The following is a 21885-nucleotide window of genomic DNA, read 5'->3' on the forward strand; positions in this document are numbered from 1 at the left end:
ACCATGAAAGGCCCAGGAACAATGTTCGAACTCAGGAGTAGCTTAGTAAGGACCTAGTGAATTCCTGAGTGTTCCCTGTCACCATCCTGGATAAGCAGTGCCTCTGGTGTTCAGGATCCTACCTCATTCTGCTTGTCACAGGCATGTAAAACAAAACAGTAGCTTTCCCTTAGGTAAAAGTTAGCAACCAACGTCTTAAGGAAAACTTAAGCTAACCTGACAGGCAAGTTAACATATACAACCTTGAAATCAGATCTCTCTATGGTATTTCCACTTGCCAAATAGCCAGTTTTTATATTTTGAGTCTGAAACTGTGATGTATTTTATTCCAACTCTTCAGAGCATTTCTTGAACCACAGGGATCGTCTTTCTTCTTATGCTACTGAGGAAAACTAGGCCCAAACTATCATGTTCACACTTCAATTACCAAGAATCCTGAGTGCCTTCATTCAAGATCAACATCTTTGTTTCTTTCATCATCCCTCACCTGTTACCACACTACCCTCTTACTAACTTTAACAGACTAGGACCCAGCACATGGTGCTGACTTATCCACTGAAAGGCTTCAGGAGCCTAAAATCCTCAGGGGTGTTTGTTGGTTCCTGTCTATATCTGAGCACAACCTTCTGAACAGAAGAAACCACCCTCTGCCCTTTGCTTTAGAAACTGCCTGACAGTACCCCACATAACCCTTAAGAGAACAGATAATGCTCTACCTGCAAAACCAGAAAAGGTTTCTGCTAGTGATTTTGTCACTTTAAAATCACTCATAAAAGGGCTGGCCCGTGGCTCACTTGGGAGAGTGTGGCACTGATAACACCAAGGCCATGGGTTCAGATCCCTATATAAGAATGGCCAGTTAGCTCAATTGGGAGAGCGTGGTGCTGACAACAAGTCAATGGTAAAGATCCCCTTACCGGTCATCTTTAAAAAAAAAAAAATCACTCATAAAGACAGGCTAGTGTTTAAGAAAGTGGACTCCAAAAGCAGTGCTTGAGTTTAAATTTCAGTTCCAACTTTTCTCATCTATAAAACTAGGAAAATAGATTTCACAAAGAGCTCTTTTATACATTTACAGGGCTATATATAAAGGGCTAGCAAAGGTGACTGAAACAATGACATTTCAGGAATGTACACAAAGTGAGATGTCAAATGAGAAAATGTTTATCTGTTAGAATTATTTCCCAACCTAATAATTTCAAAATATCATTTAGGATTTTTACATTTCATCCAGTTTTTATCCAACATAAAATGCCAAATGCATTATTACATACGATGTTTACGGGTGCGAATAAGTTGATTTCGAATACTAGAAAGAAATTATGCTTTGGGAAAGAGTTTTACCTCCTTTTTTCCAAAGTCACCCCCAGGGTTCATGGTGGCTAAGATACGGAATTTTTTCCCAGCAGTCAATAGCTCTACTTCATTATCCTTGTCCTCTGGACTGCCTTTTTCAGCTAATACCAAAGACTTTTCTGCTTCAAGGACACTAAAAGAAAAATTGGAAAATATTGGAGAAGGCTTACATATTCTTGCTATTTTGTGGTCTTTGAAACTCTTTGAAAGAAAAAGAAAGTTATCTCTTCTGCTAAGCTTTCACTTTAGTTAATAGTTTCCCATCACAAATTTCAAAATGACTCACTATCCCAAGTTCTGTGTAATGGAACAGAATTTCTGATCAAAAGAAAAAGAACTTCTTTTTACATTTATCCCCTGTTAAGGCATTTGTCTTAAAAATGAGTATCTTGCATGCAAGTACTGATGTAGACACTATCCATAACTGCCCCAAAGTGGAAACAACCAAAACACCATCAACTGATGAACAGAAATACAAAATGTGATATATCCAATAGTACTGGAAATAAAAAGAAACAAATGATATGCAGCAATATGGATGAACCTCAAAACATTAATGCTAAATGACAGAACAGATTATTTATATGAAATATCAAGAAAAGACAATACAACGAGACAGAAAGTAGATTAGTGGTTGCCTGAAGCAGAGAGTGGAACCAGGAATCCTATACAAAGGATCCTACTGAATGATGGCAATGTTGTAAAACCGGATTCTGATGGTTGCAAATTCAGTAAATTTATTAAAACTCATTGAATTGTACATTTAAGTGTGTACATTTGTGATATGTAAATTATACCTCAATAAAAAGAGAAAAATGGGTGTTGCTATATCAAGACTCATATTGGTCTTAGGTTTGAAGATGCCTTATAGCCAAAGATCTAAGATTCTGACTCCAGTTCTTTCAAAAAATTAAAACAGTAGACATATAATTTGCCTTAAAAAATAATTTTATCTTAGGCATATTTGTTCTAGACCCAATGTCACACAGTCCCTATCTATCTAATTATTGACAGCAAAAAGGAAAAATTAGGTCTTTTAAAGGAGACCCTGAGTGCTAAAGCCAAAAGAAGTGGTAACCCATCAGCATTTTCAAACATTTACTATGTACTTATGAGGAGCACTACTGTGCACAAGATTTAATATCTATAAAAATCACATCACAAAGAAAACAAACACAGCAAACTTCTCACACATGCACCTGTTGAGTCTTTCCAAGACAGAGTCGTCAGCCAGCGAGATCTCATCCAAGAGGAAAAAGCCATCCTCCTTCATGGCCAGAACCAGAGGCCCGTCATGCCATTCAAAGAGTCTTGATGTGTTCATTTCTTCCTATAGTTTGGAAAAGAAGTGGAGGGAATTAAAGGGCAGGTGGCTCTACAAGGCAATATACATGTAGCTAGTTGGTATCTAGCGGAGTAAAGTAGTCATTCTGAAGGAACGAAGGGTCTGAGAACAGGGAAAAGAACCTGCAGGACAGGATGCTCATTAAGTCCCCTTGTAGACCAGCGAAATTCTGAGGATCTGCATGTACAATCAAAGCAGAACCTGGATCCAGAAATAGCACCATGAACAAAATCCCACAATTCACTTACATACACAGCCAACTGCAGTTCTTTAAATGAAGGAACACATCAACATTTGATACTGAACAAACCTTATCCTTTGGCTTCTGTCTCACTGGTCGCAGCCCACCCAGGAAGTCTGATGTCTCCATGTGTAAGTGGCAGTTGACGGAGTATAATTTCTGATTAGCCAAGGCTGCAAACACCTGACAAATAGTAGTTTTCCCACACCTGTTAGAGATAAACAGATTAACAAGGCATGTGTTCCAAACACACACACATAAACAAACACCCCTCCCTCACAATACGCAAAAGAGGGAAGCCTCACTGCAGCAGCAGATAGAGCTGGCTAATGCAGGACCTCTGAAGCACCCCAGGCCCAGGGCACACCTCTGCAAAACACCAGTGCTCTCCCATTATGTGCCTTACCCAGAAGGACATATACTGCCCAAATTCTATCTTTTCCTAGTTCTACCAACAACCACTAAGGGATGGAAAAGAAATCCAATCTTTATAGACTTTCAAGAGACACTTCTTCTCCACGTACCTATAGAGTGAATCTCACTGTTTAAAAGAATACACACAAACAGCCCCTAATGATAATGATGCAAGATATTCTTTCTCATAAACAAGGAATCTGGTCTGAAGAAAAAAGTAAACAATAGTACATTTCCTAAGTTGCTTCTTTAAAAAGAAAAAAAAAGAAAAAGAAAAACAAGAAGGGAGGGAAAGGAAATTGCCAAAATGTTTTCATGATGAGTCCTTCACACCTAGCTCAAGTAATCCTATAGAATTGAACTGAACCCTAACAATGAGATATTGTTGCAGAACTTTACCCAGTGTCTCCAACCAGCAGCACTGGTTCACCAAATTCCAATGCCCTTCCCACCAGCATTGCAAGTCTCCGCATACCCTCAGTCCACACGACGTGGCCGAATGTAGATTCCAATGTGGACATCTGAGTAGAAAATTTACCTATCCAAGGCAGAATAGATATTTAGGTTTTAATGAGTACACCTCGATTCATACTCCTCTGGGGTTCTAGCATACTCACCCAGCAATCTTAGGACATTTTCTTTGGAGAAAAGAGATTGAGGACACATTTTTTTCTTAAAATGTTTTTCAAGGACTCCTTGAATCACATCAACTTCCTCCTGCTTCCTGACTCGGCCTGCCAAAAGCATAAAGCCTGAAGGAAAAAAGAAGAGCCCTCAAGTGTCTGTCTAGTGGCAACACCAAGGGATGTTGACACTATGGAGCAATAGCAACTCTCATATGTTAATGATGGAGGGGAAATCTGAAGAACTACTTTGGAAAACTGCCCTATGCCCCATCAATATGACTTCTAGGTATCTCCAAACACAAATGAACATGTGTGCACCAAAAGACATATGCAGAAATGTAGCTAAAAAGTAGAAATGATCCACATGTCCAGCAACAAGAGAATGGATACTATCCACACAACAGATTATCACATAACAATAAAAAAGAATGAAGTCGTGATACCCACAACAGCATGGCTGAATCTCATATCAGGTTGAGTGAAAAAGCCAGAACCAGAAGAGTACATGCTGCATGACTCCATTTGGATGAAGCTCAAGCACAGGCAAAATCAATCAGTGGTGACAAAAGTCAAGAGTTACATTCAGAGAGGAAAGACTAGCAAGAGACTTGAAGGAACCTTCTAAGATGTTGGAAATATTCCAAATCTTGGTCTAGATGGTGATTTACATGGATATATACATATTTTAAAATGCTTTACAGTATGTTATACCTCAATAAAAAAGTTTTTTTAAAATGTGTTCCTCAAACAGAGGAACAGTTAATCTATCAGATGGAGAGAACAAATCCATGGTTCTTAGAGGGGGGAGGGGGAGGGGATTGGATAAGGGGCATGAAGAATTAAGTATGATTTATAACAATTAGTATGCTAATAGCAAACAAAAACAAAATAAAAATAAAAGTATAAAATGCGTTCCTTCCTCTAATCGTTACCAGTAAAAAAAAAAAGAGAAAATAAAACTCTCTTGCACTAGTTTTATTTACTCTTCTTACTTATTAACTACCCCATTAATTACTAATCAGCACTTTTCATAGCAGAAGATTCTGATATGCTTTCTATCCTTTCACGGAGAATAACATCAATTTTTCCCATGGATTAAACCAAAATGACCAAACCTGAGTATCAGCTGATATAACTGCCTTCTCTCAGAACTCTGATTTTATCTCACACATCTGTTGTCTGTATATCTCTAATGCACAAGTTGGACTATCTGTGGTCACCGCACTGCGGATAAATGGCCCAAAAAGCTACCACCCAACCTGCCTAAACTCCCAAAGGGGCCATGGCCATATCCTCCCACATGTGGCCACCTGAAGCAAGAAATAAGAAAATCTTATCTTAATTCCTGAATGTGGCCACCTGAAGCAAAGTAAGAAAACCTTAGCAACCAATCCAAATTACCATAGAGGCCTGCAAGGTTAGCATTACTTATAAAAGCAGTTAGGACTTGAGACTGGAATACCTAATCAAATGTATATATAAACCACAATTTGGAGCAAGATTTATTTTAACAAAAAAGTTTCACATTTGACCTATTTTTATGCTTTAAGAGCATGTGATTGAAAACATACCATCATTGGCTAAATGCTGTAGCCAATCATACTCCTTCTCACTCTGCTCAGCCAGTCTGTATCTTTCAGCCCATCGGAACAGATCACGAAGGGTGATGAAGCCCTGCTTTCCAGCAAATACTGAAGAACTTCTGCGATAGGACTATTAAAGTATCAAAAAACAAATGAAAAACAGCACTAGTTGCCCTAAATGGTAAGCTGGTAATACAACATACAAAACTCCTAACAAATTAAGCACCCATTAAGTGATTTCATTCCACTGAGTAAGTTTTTAATGTAAATGGACTGTAATCATTTGAAGAAAAATGTTCAAATTCATGTGTAAGTAAAGAATATAACAATGGAATTCCCTCTTATATGCCATACAGAAAACAATCACAAATAATACAAATGATATCAAAGATGCAGGAAGATTAGTCCTACAATGTAGGAACAAAATGAAAAGAGTGTTAACAGTTATTAGCTTTCTGGAAAGTAATTTGACAGTATATACTTTCTGATAAAGAACACTTTTAACCCCATGAAATAAATGCGAATTTTTCAAAAAATCAACTGAAGCTTGGCAGTTGACAAGGGAGACCACACAGAAAGGAGCTCTTTAATTACGTCCATTCAAGAACAGTATCCATTTAAAAAACAAAAATTAGTTTGCTTATGCCAAATTCCATCCTAAATGTTTCAATATTATATACAAATAGGGAACCATCATCGTGTCTAAATATGAGAAAATTAAGATAACATAAAATTGTTAATTTATAAAAGAAAACCACTCTGAAAAATAAGTAAATAAATGGACAGACTCTTGTTTCTATCCAAAGAAGCTATCAAATTTTGACCACCAAATCAAATTGACACATTCCATTTGAAACTAAGTTCAGGGCCCGCCCGTGGCTCACTCAGGAGAGTGCGATGCTGATAACACCAAGGCCATGGGTTCGGATCCCACATAGGGATGGCCGGTTTGCTCACTGGTTGAGCGTGGTGCTGACAACACCAAGTCAAGGGTTAAGATCCCCTTACCAGTCAACTTTTGGAAAAAAAAAAAAAAAAAAGAAAAAAAGAAAGAAACTAAGTTCAGTGATAGGGAAATGAAATACCTGAAGGTCCAGCATGACTTTAATCAACTTGTTGCAATAGGAGGGTGGCAAACTACACCGCTTATGCAAGATTGTTTCCAACTCAGAACTAGGCAATTCATCAAAGTGCAATTCCACAAACCGATTCCTGAAGGCTCTAGAAAGCACCTAGGAAATGCACAGAAAAAATATGGGATAAAGGGCCTTTTCATCTAGTTTCCAAAATGGAGGCCCTGCCATTCACCACAAAAAGAAAAATCATTCAGCAGAGATAAAAACATTTCATTCCTACCAAGAAAGATTTACTATTTGATGTGGTAAGAAAAGAAGGAAGGGGGCAAACGCTACGTACCTTTCTGCCTCCATAAAGTCCTGGGGGATTTTGGGTGGCAAAAAGCATGAACCGAGGGTGTGCCTTAACAACTTCCTGTGTTTCTGTTATGAGCAATTCACGGTTATCATCCAACAGTCTGTTCAGTGCCTCTAACACATCGGTAGGGGCCAAATTTAATTCATCTAAAATAATCCAGTAGCCTTTTCTCATAGCATCAATAAGAACACCTGGGAGGAAACAAACACTGAGAATTAGTGTATAAATTAGCCCAATGTTTTAAAATACATAACAAATCCTAGATCATCATTAAATTTCAAAGCAAATTACTCTCTGCAGCTAGCCTTGCCCAAAACAATTTGTGACACTGTACGTGAAGGAAGCATAATTTTCAATTACGATAGTTCCTTTATTCCCCAAAGAGGAGGAACCAGGGCTGACAAATACCTCATTTCTAATTTGTTTAGTTTTCCCCCTAGAGTTAAATTTCATTTAAATCACCACATTCTCATATATATTCCCAGATCCCTTCAGTCCAATGCTCACCCCATTCTTTGAATCTCTACAAAATGAAACAGCAGTTCAACTGCCCTCTCCAAAATGTGGCCCTAGTCCTGTACATAGCTGGCAAAATTAATGGAACCCAAAGGAAACCAGCCCCTTAACCATCTGTACCTCAGGGGCAAAGAAAAACCAGCTGTTATGGCATAGGTCCATGTGCCTGAATTGGAAAGGATGAAGAATATTATTACTTGGAGAAATGGGTCTAAAAGAATGATCACCTATATCCATGGAATGAAATATTCACCCTACCTTCTTTGAAGACAAGCTTCCCCGAGGAGTCGGATGTGTAACAACCAACGTACTCCTGAATATCTGTGTGTTCATGATTATTAATACGCACACAGTGATTGCCAGTGGCTGCGGCCAACCATCGGATCAGGCTTGTTTTACCAACTGATGTCTCTCCCTGAATCAGCACTGGATAGGTTCTATAAAAGATCAGCCAATAAAGCAGTTTTTTAAAAAGAGGAAAGTAGATGGCAGGGTCTGGGGAAGGGGCAGCAGGTGCCATGTCCAGCCACAAGAGGAAGAAGAAACCACTGAAACAGCCCAAGAGGCAGGCCAAGCAGGAAGATAAAGCTTTCAAGCAGAGAGGAGCAGAAAGCAAAGGCAGCGGGGAAGGGGCCTCTGACCACAGGCGGAATTAAGAAATCTGGCAAAAAGTAAGCGGTTCTTTGTGCCTGAGGTGATGGTGACCCTTGATTCCATTCCGAGACATCTAGATTCCCTGACATAGCATCTTTTGCCACCTACAGCTAGAATGAAGTGTTGTCATGGAGCCTCTTACATATTTAAGAATAAACTTTAGTAAAAAAGAAAGAAGGCAGTCATTAAAAAAAAATTTTGTTTAAAAAGAAAAGCAAACCATAGAAACCAGAATTAATTTGAGTAGTGTTAAAAAAGAATGACTACAGGGCCGGCCCGTGGCTCACTCGGGAGAGTGCGGTGCTGATAACACCAAGGCCCCGGGTTCGGATCCCATATACGGATGGCCGGTTCGCTCACTGGCTGAGCGTGGTGCTCACAACACCAAGTCAAGGGTTAAGATCCCCTTACCGGTCATCTTTAAAAAAAAAAAAAAAAAAAAGAATGACTACATCATTTAACATCAGTATAAACAGCATTTATATTTATATATCTATGTACTGAGAAGTTTCTATGTAAAAACTGTTCCTCAGAAAATAGTGATGAAAGCAATTCCAACCTCTCTGGCACTACCTGTGCAAAACAATAAGTAGAACTGTAACAAATAATGAGTGATGAGTATTCACCAGCAAAATACCAAACAACAACATTAAAGATGGCCCAAATAGTCTGCATCCTTATTGCTCCTGCCAAAGGTATAACTAGAAACAATGCTTCATGAAAGCAGAAAAGTCACAATACCAACTTTAGAAAATAATTACTCAGTTAGCCAATGTGCAACAACGACAAACTGTGAAAGTTAAAAAAGCTAGACTAGGGCCAGCCCACGGCTCACTTGGGAGAGTATGTTGCTGATAACACCAAGGCCACGGGTTCGGATCCCTATATAGGGATGGCCGGTTAGCTCACTTGGGAGGGCATGGTGCTGACAACACCAAGTCAAGGGTTAAGATCCCCTTACTGGTCATCTTTGTTTTTAAAAAAAAAAAAGCTAGACTAGAATGTCATCAATGCCTATGCTTGTAGAAACTTCAGAGCAGTGAGAGAAAAGGCACATACCCTGCAGAGACCACTCGGACTATATCTCTCAGGTTCAGCTTAACAGAAGACGTCAGAATGTATGACTCATCTATCATAGGCTCTTTGTCTCCCACCGAAATCCAGTAGCCTTCAACCTGGATGAGCCGACCACCTTTTGGCTCTGGAATAGGCTGAAAGACACAAAAGTTAGAGAAATAACCCACAATGCCATGACAACTATGGCATTCTTTCAGAGAGGAGTGGAAAGTGGGAAAAGAAGTTGTCACCAAGAACGCTGCCCTGTTCTGGGTGCTTTCAACATTAAAACCCATGTGTGAAATACGAACATAAAATTACTTTGAGGAGTGAGAACAAAATGGTGACATGTATTGGTGTTAAAATTGGGGTGGAGGTAGGTAGGTTTGGGGAAAAACTTGATCAAAACAATCTCCCAGTTTATGATTCAGTTCTCTTCTCTCGCCTACCAAAATGCCTACTCTGATTAAGTATTTTTGTCAAAAATAAGTATTTCATATAAACCATGTTCCCAAAAAAAGAACCAGTGCCGTGCCAAGGGCAGAGGATTTGCATTATCACACTCTGTATCTCCTAGAAGACATTAAAAACAAAACTGACCCTCCAAAGAAACTAATCCATTAAGGACAATATTGTGGATGATGGCATAATCCTTCTAATACGACATAAATTCTTAAATTATTTTATACAAATTGCCATGTTTATAAATCAAAAATAGTAAAATAGTAGTCAAATCTATAGTTATGGAAAAGTACTCTTCTAGAATATCTGGCTCCCAGACTTGAAGCTACAAGTCTAGGCCCTATTTTTAAGGGCTTTTTAGATGAGTTGAGGAGAAGTGGGGTGGTCAGGGGGACCTTTAAGCTTCCGTTACAACCATGAGGAGCACACACAAAAAATGAGCAACTGTAGGAAACTAGTATTTGATTATGATAATAAAAATAGCAAACCTGCGTCTTTTCTCAATTTTCTTACAGTGTACAAAAAGTATTCATTCATGCATTGCTTGTATAATTTTAGAAAGGTTGAATTCAAAGTAACTGCAAGTACCAACAGCTCTCTCTTCCTAATGAGCAAGCAATCAACATGTAAACAAGCCCGCTGGTGAGACAGCTCCTCTCAGCCTCCTTCAGTACCATGCTATTCTGTAATTTCCTCTGTCAAACTCAAACAGATGTTATTTGTAACAGTACCCCCTCCCTCCACCAAAAAAAGCCCAACCATCAATCAGAAGGAATCTGTGCAGGTAAACTATGCTGCAACCATCCAAAGAAATTCTATGTGGCCCTTAGAAAGCATGTCACAATGATATCTGGTGCAGAAACAAAATCCAAAATATAGTTGGGCTAAAAAGGAAAGCTACAGATAAAAAAAAACTAAAAAGGGCCGGCCCCGTGGCGCACTCGGGAGAGTGCAGCGCTTGGGAGCGCAGCGGCGCTCCCGCCCCGGGTTCGGATCCTATATAGGAATGGCCGGTGCGCTCACTGGCTGAGTGAGGTGCGGACGACACCAAGCCAAGGGTTGCGATCCCCTTACCGGTCACAAAAAGACAAAAAAAAAAAAAACTAAAAATAGGAAAACTATAGAATATTCTTATATTTCTACTCTTGTCACTTATATTAAATACTGTATCTATTTAAAAACCAAAATACATATTAGAATTTACCTCAATAAATCAATATGCACAAAAGAATTTGAATGTATATATAAAAAAATACATATATTACAATTTAGCTGGAAATGGCTATCTACAGGATTTAAATCCCTGAACGCAATATTAGAAACTTTCTCTCTTTCTGCTCTCTCTACTTCCAACATCTTGCAATGTGAGACACCTGGGTCTCTGTCACCACCACCAAATGGACTTTGGGCTTCCCAGCCACCAAAACTATAAGCAATAAATTTTGTTTTTCTTTATAAATCATCCAGTTTCAGGCATTTTGTTATAAGCAACAAAAATGGGCTAATACAGAAAATTGGTACCAGAGAAGTGGGGTGTTACTTATAACAAATACTTGAAAATGTGAAAGCAGCTTTGGAACTGTGTGTTAGGCAAAGGTTGGAGGACTCAGAAGAAGACAAAAAGACAAGGGAGAGTTTGGAATGTTTTAGAGACTGCTTGCATGGTAGTGAATGCTGATAGAAATATAGACTATAAAGACCATTCTAAGGAGGTCTCAGACAGAAATAAGGAGGAGCTTATTGGAAACTGGGGCAAAGATCACCCTTGCTGTGAACTGGCAAGGAATTGGGCTGCATTCTGTCCATGCCCTAGGACTTTGTGGAAGTTGGAACTTAGGAGTTGTGAACCACAGTATTTGCTGGGAGAAATTTCTAAGCAGCAAAGCATTAAAGAAGCTGCATGGTTGCTTGTAACAGCCTACGTTGAATTATGGTGGCAAAGGTATAAAGTAAAGACAGAATTTAAAAGGGAAGAGAGTGTAAAGATTTGGAAATTTTGCAGCCTGGCCATGTGGTAAAGAAACAGAAAGCATCTTCAAAAGAAAAATTCAATGGTACTAAGAAGACTAACACAAAAGTACGGGATTATCAAGAGAAGGGGAAAAAGGCCCTGAAGGCATTGCAGAAGCCTCTGGGGCCAACCCTTCCATTTCAGGCCCAAAGGCCTAGGGAGACAGAACCATCTTGCGGAACAGGCTTGAGGTACCCTTCACGGGCTTGCTGCCCAGGGCCACCTAGGGAAGCTGCTTCCAGCACCTTGGCCGCTTTGGCTGCTCCAGTCATTGCTAAATTGGTCCAAGGTGTGGCTGGACCTACAGCTTTGGAAAATACAAACCAAAAGGCTTGGCAGCGTCCACATGGTGTTAGGTCTGCAGGCTTGCAGAATGCTAGAGCTGTGGAGTCTTGGAAGCCTCCACCCCGATTTCAAAGGATGTATGGAAAAGCCTCGAAGCCCAGGAAGAGCTCTGTCACAGGGGTAGATTCACCGCATACAGTCTTCACTACAGCAATGCTGAGCAGAAACGTTGGGGTCAGAGTTGAGGCAGAGAAACCCCACCAGCACCATGCCTAGAAGAGCCATGAGAGCAAGACCACCACGGGGACCCCAGACCTGTGGAGCTACCAGAGTGGAACACCAGTCCGAGACCAGGAAAGCCATGGAAGCTGAATTGCCAGAGGACTTGGGGACCCAACCCCCACACCAGCATGCAAAGGAGGTCGAACATGGAGTCAAGGTACATGATTTGCCAGCTTTGAGATTTAATGCCTGCCTTGCTGGGTTTCAGACTTGTTTGGGACCTGTTACACTTTCTTTTGGCCTATTTCTCCCTTTTGGAATGGGAGTGTGTAATCTATGTTTGTCCCATCATTGTTTCTTGGAGGTAGATAACTTATACTGATATCACAGATGAGACTTTGAACTTTGGATTCTTGAGTTGAAACGAGTTGAGACTTGGGAATGAAATGAATGTATTTTCATGTGAAAAAGATAGGAGTTTGTGGGGGACAGAGGTGGAATGTATCGGATTGAATTATGTTCCCAAAAACTCATTGAAGCTTGAATTGCATCCTCCAAGTTTTATGCATGGTTCTGAGAAATTTAAAAGAAGAGGAGAGTTTCTCTCTCTCTCTCTCTCTCTCTCTCTCTCTCTCTGTGCTCTCTCTCTGCTTCCACAGTTGCAATGTGAGAACCCTGGGTCACTGTCACCACCACCAAATGGACTTTGGGCTTCCCAACCTCAGAAACTGTAAGCAATAAATTTGTTTTCCTTTATTTAAAAAAAAAGAAAAAAGAAAAACTTTCAACATCTAAGACATACATTTCTATGTTTACATATTCTGTAAAAAAACAGATTACCTTTATAATTAGAAAGAAGTTTTGTAAAAAAACAAACAGCTGAAAATTTGACAATCCAAGCTTTCATTTATGTTAAACAAGTCAAAAACCAAAAAAGGACATACCTGCTTCAGCAGACTTTTAACATTGCCAGAGACAATATGTTGACAAATAAGCTTCTGAACTATTGGGTGTGATGCCCTGTCAAGCTGTGTTAAGAAACCTAAACAAAAGCCCTAGAAAGAAAACATATATGCATAACACTAATTAACATTTTGCAATAACAACCAAACTTATCTCAGGAACAAAATTCAACCTCTTGGGTGGTGATGCTTCCCAGAATGACTTTCAGATGTGATAAGGTGGCAGAAAAAGGACGGGGTAGCTCTGGTATGAGGTGTTCTGGGCTAATCCGACTAACTGGAAAGCAGGGGCAAACCTGGCATATGCATCCCCATTCCCTCCTTCCCATGGTGAGCCTATCCTCCAAACTCCTAAGCCAAACAGACTTTAGAAAGACCTCATAGAGCGAGCGCTGGATGTTGCCACATGGATTGGAGGCTGCAAACCGCAAGGCCCTGCAGAGAGTCCGAAGGCTGTAGTGAGGTCTATGGCCAGTCCCATCCATCAATTTGGTCCCAGACTCTTTCCGCAAAGTTGTGTAGAAGCTACAAAGAGGATGAAGTTCAGGCGATTTTATTAACTAATAAGTAGTCATTATTTTGCTGTTGTTCCCACTACTCTACAGAAAACTCAAAGGCCATTTGTATAGATCAGAAACGGTCAAGCTTGCAAACAACTTCCTAGAGTATGCATCAAAACCTCTCAGTCACTTTTAAATTAATTTTTCATAAACTCAGAGGCTATCTTTCAAAATAATAAAGTGAAGATATATGAATTTCCTTTAAGAAATTGGGATGTGCAAGGTGTAATCTCTCTAGCAAAAAGGTACTGAAGAAAAGAGGAGAGAAGCTTCTGTCTCTTAAGGAAAAGATAGTAAGATGTGCGGGGCACATAGCAAGAACATACTGAGTCCAAACCCAGAGTCCAGAGTCAGCTCTAACTTCAGGAACAAATGAAATGCCCGTGTAATCTATGATGGTAAGGAATAAACACACAGAAAAGAGAGCTCATAGTGTTTTGAAAGGTTATGGATAAGGGCATAATCAGTAATGACAAAAAGTTTAAAAATGTGAGGGCATGATGGCTGTTACTATTACCACTACAACACTTCAAAAGTTCGGACAATGACAAGGTGGAAAAAGTTTCAAACTGAAATAATAATTTCTCACACTTCAAAATTTTGAGAAATTCATGATCAACTACAAGATCAAATGTAACTATATATGTGCCACAGGTGACATCCAACTTCTTGTCCAAATGGGATTTACCTTGCTTCTTTGCTATCTATCAAAATATTCTTTCTTTTGTAGAAAGAATCTACATTTCAGAAGTTGTTTTTTTTAAAAAATATTGAACATGCATTACTTGCATTATCAGCATTTTACAAAAGCCTCAATTTAGCTCTGCTGCTTTACCTTCAGTTTCTTAAATCTTTTTGGGGGGGGCAGTGGAAGGCCTGGCTGGTATGGGGATCTCAACCCTGTACCTTGGTATCACCAACACCATGCTCTAACCAAGTGAGCTAACTGGCTGGCCCAGCTTCTTAAATCATAACTACATGTATTTATACTTTTATCCAAATATTCTTGGCTATCCAAATGTTCTTGGCTAAAAAAGAGTGTTCTAATTTGGGCTGTGATGTGGTAAACCATTCCAAAGCATTTAACAATGCCTCCTTAACTGACCTATTTAAAACAGGACTCCAAGTCTTCATCTTCTACCACCCCACTCAGCTTTATGTGTTATTTTTCTTCACTTACAACCTGAAACTATAGTACGAAACTCCTCATTTATCTGTTATCTTCACCTCAGAATTAAAGCTGCATGAAGAAAACCAGGATTTTTTTCTGTCTTACTGATAAGCTATATCCCTAGCATTTAGACATTCAACAAATACTTGTTTAAAAAATAAGGAACAAACCACAAAATGCACAGTAAAACACTAGTATGATAATACTTACTTAAATCTCTTTACAAATTGTGTTTTTTTCTAGAAGCCACAGAGAAAGTAAAGTGACTTGCCCAGAATAACACAATTAGTTTCTGGTAGAACCACTAACACAAAAGATTGCACTCTTTCCATACAGCACACAATATAAAAAAGGAGAAAGAGCCTCAAATTAAAGCACCAAGTCACACAACCACTCTATACTTTATTCACCTAAGCCTATATTAATTCCAAACCTGACTTAATAAATTACATTAACCTTTTTCTCCCTACATCCCACATAGTTAGTACACTAACCGCAAAATAGAAAAGTAAGATTTCATCAGGATGGATCAAAATACAACTGAAACCATTAACATCTCCTCCAAAAATTCAAACTCTTAACTATAAATATATATAAGGAATCAGAAGAGGACTGGCCAGTTAGCTCACTTGGTTAGAGCATGGTGGTGTAACATAACACCAAGGTCAAGAGTTCAGATCCCCATACCAGACAGTCACAATTAAAAAAAAAAAAAGGAATCAGGAGAGTATTATCTGATTGTTTATATATTCTCACAGGTAGTGATTCATAGCTTTCTATGTAGTTTTCTTAGGAAAATCCAAGGGAGTCTGTATAAGGTTCCAACTTTAAAACAGAATCTAAATAATAAACTTTCCACCAATCTTCTCAAATTAGAAGCAAAATAGAAAATGTAAAAGTGTGTGTGCGAGAGTGTATGTGTGCGCATGTACACATGTATGCTCACAGGAACACATTTTTATGCTCAGAAGAAAAGTTTATAAAGACACACCAAAGAGAACCTACTTTATGATTCCTTGCACTGTACTCTTGTTCACACTCAATCCTTTCAGATAATCCACAATAAGAATTTGTAAATCTTCTTTACTTTCCAGTTCTTCTACATAAAGTTCTGTAAACCTATAAAACAATTATTACATATTAACCACTTTTTAGGAAGTTAATACAGCTACACTGACAATAGAAAAATATGAAACAAAAGAAGTTATGTTGGCTTGTTTTAACTGCTTATATTATAAAATATAAGTCTCTCAACTGAAGATACAAACTGGCCATAATGAAATAAAAGATAATGTAACTGTTACCAAAAATGTAGAATTATTACTTCTATGCCAATAAGCCTTCTACTTACAGTCCATGTAAAAAACAGTTACAATGATAAGCTTTATTTATCCCCATTTTCAAAAGGTGTTTTTGATCATAACTACAGTAATAAAAAAAATGTTCAAGAAAAAATAAGCCACCTCACCATCAAAAATAAAACGTTTGCAGTAAAAGAAAGTACATACTTTAATGTAGTTTCTAAAATTTCCCTAAGAAGCCTTTAGTACTTTTATAGTAAGGGAGATGATCTAATAAACTTTGAACACTGTTTCAAAATGAAACAAAAGGTTGCCAACAATAAATCTGGTCATTTATCATTTCCCAAATATTACATATATAAAACATCAATGACAAAGTACTGTGTTAATGTCATATAGCTTGAGTTTCCCTTATCTGAAATGCTTAGGACCAGAAGTGTTTTGGATCTTTATTTTTTTGGATTTTGGAATATTTGCAAAATACATAACAGTTGAGCATCCCTAATATAAAAAGCCAAAATCTGAAATACTGTAATCAGTATTTCCTTTGAGCATCATGCTGGTGTTCAAAAATTGGATTTTTGGAGCATTTTGGATTTCAAATTTCTGGACTGGGGTGCTCAATCTGTAACTGTATATGTAATTTTTCCAATAGCCGAAAGGGTATCTGAAGAAGGAAACATTTTTGTTTTCAACAATATCCATGAGCCATTATATGTCATATACTAAGGAAAAAAATTCTCCAGTGTTCTGGGGTTTCCTATATGCCTACCACCTATAGAAAGTAGAGAAACATGACAAAGAAGGAAACCAGGATTTATCTATCAGGGGCCAAGAAATTTCAAGCATTGATAAAAAAAAGAGAACTTTAAAAAAAAGTCTCCAAGAACCATCCCCTCACCTATTTCTTATTCCTGGTGGGAGATTTCTTTTGCCAACATCAGTTGCTGGATTCATGCAGGCAAATAAACGAAAGTCAGGATGACGAACCAGTGGCTCTGTTAAGAGAAAATTATAAATTCTCAACAACAATCAAAGAGCAAGACTATCTAACTCCATAGAACCCCAAGCCCAGCAACTCCGCCTCAGGCTCAGGCAGTATGGTGCTGGCTGCTCCCAGCATCCTTGCCTTTTCTGAAACCCCACTGAAATCACATTCCTATGTGTACAACTTAATTTTATGCTGCTGTTCTACAATCCTTTATGGTGTGTTTGTTTACTGTTATTTATCTTTCATGACCCATTTACCTGTGCATATTGTGTCACAGTGTGTGACTGTTACCCACAACCCAAATGCCTTGACAAATTATGTTGTTATTCTTTGCATTCTCCACACCACCAAGGAGTTCATGAACTCTGCAGAAAATTAATATCCAAGAAATGAAGAAATTCAATTGGGAGGCCCATGTAATCCACCTAACCAAGAGAATTTCACTCTAAATGGCCAAAAGGCTTGCCACCAAGTCGAACCCAAGGGATCCAGGTGCTACCTGTGTCTCCTCGATCCAGTAACACCAGGGAGCCAGAGGATCCTTCAAGTAAACCACTCAGGCACTCTAATGTTTCTGGAGCAGCCAGATTTATCTCATCCAACAAAATCCACTCTCCTTTCTTTATAGCCTGAGCTAATGTACCCTAGAAAAAGATAAAGTAAAATATTAAGACTCCATGTCAAATTAAGACACACTCACCAGGAATAGTTCTGCAAGCAGGGTTAGAAAGAGAAGCAAGGGCAAATTTCTCCCATTTAGTGAGCCTACACCTTCATTGCCTAATGGCTACTACCAGGTCAGAAGAGTTAATGCCAAATTAACTTTTTTTAAAAAAAAACAGGGTCCAAAAGGGTCAAAGGAAGGCCGGCCCGTGGCTCACTCGGGAGAGTGTGGTGCTGATAACACCAAGGCCACGGGTTCGGATCCCATATAGGGATGGCCGGTTGCTCACTGGCTGAGCGTGGTGCTCACAACACCAAGTCAAGGGTTAAGATCCCCTTACCGGTCATCTTTTAAGGAAAAAAAAAAAAAAAAAAAAAGGGTCAAAGGAGTATCCTCGAGCCTAACCGTAAGATGTAATAAACTAAATCCTCTAATTATAAGGATGGTAAGGTAAATAAATATTCAGATATTTAAAAGTCCCCAAGTGGCTATTAAAAGCACTCAAAATAATCTCTTCCCTGGTGGTCTACCACTTAGGATTCAGTGCTCTTAAAATAAATGCAAGGTTAGGCTATAAGTATACCAAGATTAGATAAATATCTAAATCAAGAGTGTGTAGTGGTTGTAACACACAGCCTTGCACAGTTGCTAACAAACATGAAAATAAAATTTTACTTGGCTCTAGTCCACTGATTTTCTCTCTTCAAATTCTATTTCCAACAACATAAAAATATTAAAATCCACTCAGTTGACACATCAAAAACTGTTTTACTATTATCAAACTACTTTATACTTGTTTTCGTGTTGATCCTAACAAAGATGCTACTACAAATTTAATCAAATCAAATAAAATAGAACAAATGTCATAAAATATAAGCCTTATGTTGAGAGGACTTGACATTTTAATTGATTATTTTAGAAATAATCATTTTAAGATAAGTACTGATGACCAAAGCCCCTACACCCATGGGCATGTGGTTGAGTGAACCTTCTCTCGTACCAAAACACATCTCAAGGTAGACTATCTCTTTAAGGGCATGGTCTAAAGAGTGTCACAGAAACGATGTTTTTTAAAAAGCCCAAGTCATGAATACTTTTAATCAAGTTGATACTTCCTACAGAGTCATAGTATATCAAATAGTAGAGATGTCTATGCCCTAGAGTCAAAACTGGGGCATTAAAGTGAATGGACCCCAATCCCTCTCTCACACATAAACACTCCTCCACACACACAAGGCTATGGAAGAATACAGAGTTCACAAGATGTCCCCAATTGCATGTTTACAAATAGATCCAGCAATCTCAGTCTTGGTATTTGCCCAAAAGATGTGAAATCTGTATGTTAAAAAGATGTCTGCATTTTTTCTGTTCACTGCAGCATTATTCACAATAGCCAAGTATGGAATGAACTTAAGTGTCCATCAAGAGATAAATAGATAAAGAAAAGACATATATATATATATACACATACATACATACATACATATATATATATATATATATATATATATATATATATATATAAAATGGGGCTGGCTGCTTAGTTCAGTTGGTTAGAGCTCAGCCTTATAAAACCAAGGTCAAGGGGTTTGGATCCCAGTACCAGCCAGCCACAACAAACAAAAAAGAATAAAGTATAAAATGGACTATTCAGCTTAAAAAAAGAAAGACATTTTGTCACTTGTGACAGCATGGATGGAACTGAAGAACATTACAGTAAGTGAAATAACCCAAGCACAGAAAGACAAATACTTCATGTTTTCACTTATATATGGAATCTAAAAACAACAGAACTCAAAAGTGGAGAATGGAATGGTAGTTACTGTGGGGGTGGGGGAAATGGAGGAAAGATGATGGTCAAAAGATACAAAGCCTCAATTAAATAGCAGAAATATGTTCTTTTTTTTTCTTTGAAACATATTGCACAGAATGGTGGATATAGTAAATAATAATGTAAATTTCAAATGTTTTCATCAAAGTATTCAAGGTGATGGATATGTTAATTAGCTTGATTATTCCACATAGTATTCATAAATCACATCACATTGTTTCCCATAAATATATACAACTATAATTTGTCAATTCACAATTTAAAAATAAAAATAATTTTAAAATAACAATAATAAAGGTGCTCATCGAGACTTGATAATTACCATAAAGAACATTTTCGAAAATCTTCCCCCAAATCATTATTTACTAAGTCTTTTTTAAGTCTTAAACCATGAGCACTAAACTTATCAACATGAAGAGAACATAAAATAGTAACTTGCCTAAAATGTGCATTTTACGTCAAATCTACATTCCCTTAACTTAAATAACTAAAACAAAATACCTCTACAAATGCAAATAATAGGGCATTTTCAGCCATTTTCATCTGTTGTTGGGCATGACTGAGTCTAAGACCAAATGCTTCCCATTTCTCCTTTACAAGTAACCCTAGAGAAGAATAAAGACAAGAATTTAACACACATTTTGAGTTGTAATATAAAGAACTTTTAAACACACACAAAAAACATACCATTAACAAAACACACAAAAATTAAGCATCTTAAACAAAATAAGGCCAAACACTTATATAATGCTATGTGCTAGACAGTATACTAATTAGCTCACTTGTCTGTAAATATATATGTATTATTTAACTAACTTATCCCTTATGCCAACTCTTTGAAGTAGTTACGCTTAAGGAAGTTAACTAAGCTACCGTGGCTGTGGAATCCAGCTCTTTAGAAATAAACTTTTCCTAAGCAAATGTTACTTACTGACCACAAGCAGTATTTGCACATCAGCATTACTAGCCATTTGTTTTTGTAGGAAACATGCCTAGAGTCATGGGGTTAGAAACACTTCAAAATTAATTACCTTTGCCATAGGTCCTAGAAAGCTCCACTTTGCATTGCTTTATTCTTGCCCCAAACTCTTCCTTTAATTTTGTGGGTCCCATCCTCACGCCCTCCCACCAGCAGCAGCCTGGGTTACACACTCACCAGTTTCACTCTCTTTTCCATCCTTGTTAACAGCAGATTTGTGTACATGCTGCATTAGTCTGAGGAGATCGTGCCATCGTTTCTGCCTGTAACAGGTCTGAATGTGCCCCAAGAATGTAAAGTTTTGTTTCTTGGAAAATGTCTGGACAAAAAGTTCCTCAAATGTCTCACGTAAAGGTAGCCAAATAAGCTTATGGTCCACTGGTTTATATCTGAAACAAAAGGTAAATGTGATTCACAAACTTCTGAAGCTAATAGAAATTAGTAAGCATGATTCAGAAAAGGGGAGTAGGTCTAAGATTTCATTTAATCAAAATCAGAAATACTACCAAAATATTTAAAACTTATGTTAATGTTTTAAATTATAATCTGTTTTCCCTACCCCATGTGTTTGAAGGTAAAGGTAAAAACTATTATGAGACAAACAGTATTATGAAAAAATTTGAAATTCCTAGTTGGGCAGTAAAAGGCATGTCATTTATTTTACTAACATGTTTAAATAAACATATATAGGATATAATGATAAACCGTATTTAATTAAGATTGACCAAAGAAGTTTTCAGGACATTTTAGAAGAAAAATACATCTGAAACTGATTTACTTAAGTAAAATGAATTCAGCCCATGCATTCTCAGTGGGGGTGTGGGGGGGGTGGGACAATAACAATGACAATAATATTGCTTCCAATGGGATAAAAACTAGTAAAGGGTGAGGAGAACACAAAAAAATTTTAGACACTGCAATGGTCTATGTCCCTTCAAAGCAACTTTTATTTCTTAGTATTTAGATGCTTTCTTATTCCTTAGCATTTAATTTCTCTGGCTGAGGAGTTGGAAGATTAATTAATTTAAATTTAATATTCAGGGGAGATGGGGAATAATTTTTAAAAGGCTGAGAAACACTGCTCTAGCTTAAAGACAAGCCGCTCAAGCAGCACTAATTGCACCTAGAAAACCTTAAGTATACAATTTTCTGTAGCCTGAGATATTAACTACTATTGAATTCAAGGGCAATGAGATAAATTTTATTTCCAAGAAAACAATT

At 37.9% G+C, this 21885-nt stretch overlaps 1 protein-coding gene and 1 pseudogene across 2 annotated transcripts in view; one reads left to right on the forward strand and one right to left on the reverse strand.

Moving 5' to 3' along the window:
• The window catches only part of MDN1 (midasin AAA ATPase 1), a 148157-nt gene that overhangs the window by 81999 nt on the left and 44273 nt on the right, over positions 1–21885 (reverse strand). For both annotated transcript variants that reach the window (XM_063096091.1, XM_063096090.1), the window contains 17 exons: positions 20842–21053; positions 20187–20290; positions 17690–17834; positions 17101–17197; positions 15904–16017; positions 13545–13692; positions 13150–13260; positions 9229–9380; positions 7774–7952; positions 6982–7190; positions 6651–6797; positions 5554–5695; positions 3974–4108; positions 3756–3894; positions 3012–3150; positions 2556–2686; positions 1345–1489 (listed from right to left, as the gene is read on the reverse strand). In XM_063096091.1, coding sequence (XP_062952161.1) covers positions 1345–1489; positions 2556–2686; positions 3012–3150; positions 3756–3894; positions 3974–4108; positions 5554–5695; positions 6651–6797; positions 6982–7190; positions 7774–7952; positions 9229–9380; positions 13150–13260; positions 13545–13692; positions 15904–16017; positions 17101–17197; positions 17690–17834; positions 20187–20290; positions 20842–21053 — 2449 coding nt within the window. The remainder of the gene's footprint in view (positions 1–1344; positions 1490–2555; positions 2687–3011; positions 3151–3755; positions 3895–3973; positions 4109–5553; positions 5696–6650; positions 6798–6981; positions 7191–7773; positions 7953–9228; positions 9381–13149; positions 13261–13544; positions 13693–15903; positions 16018–17100; positions 17198–17689; positions 17835–20186; positions 20291–20841; positions 21054–21885) is intronic.
• On the forward strand, positions 8034–8190 carry LOC134377752 (translation machinery-associated protein 7-like; annotated as a pseudogene).

This window comes from Cynocephalus volans, chromosome 5, assembly GCF_027409185.1.
Source record: "Cynocephalus volans isolate mCynVol1 chromosome 5, mCynVol1.pri, whole genome shotgun sequence".
NCBI classification, from domain to species: domain Eukaryota; kingdom Metazoa; phylum Chordata; class Mammalia; order Dermoptera; family Cynocephalidae; genus Cynocephalus; species Cynocephalus volans.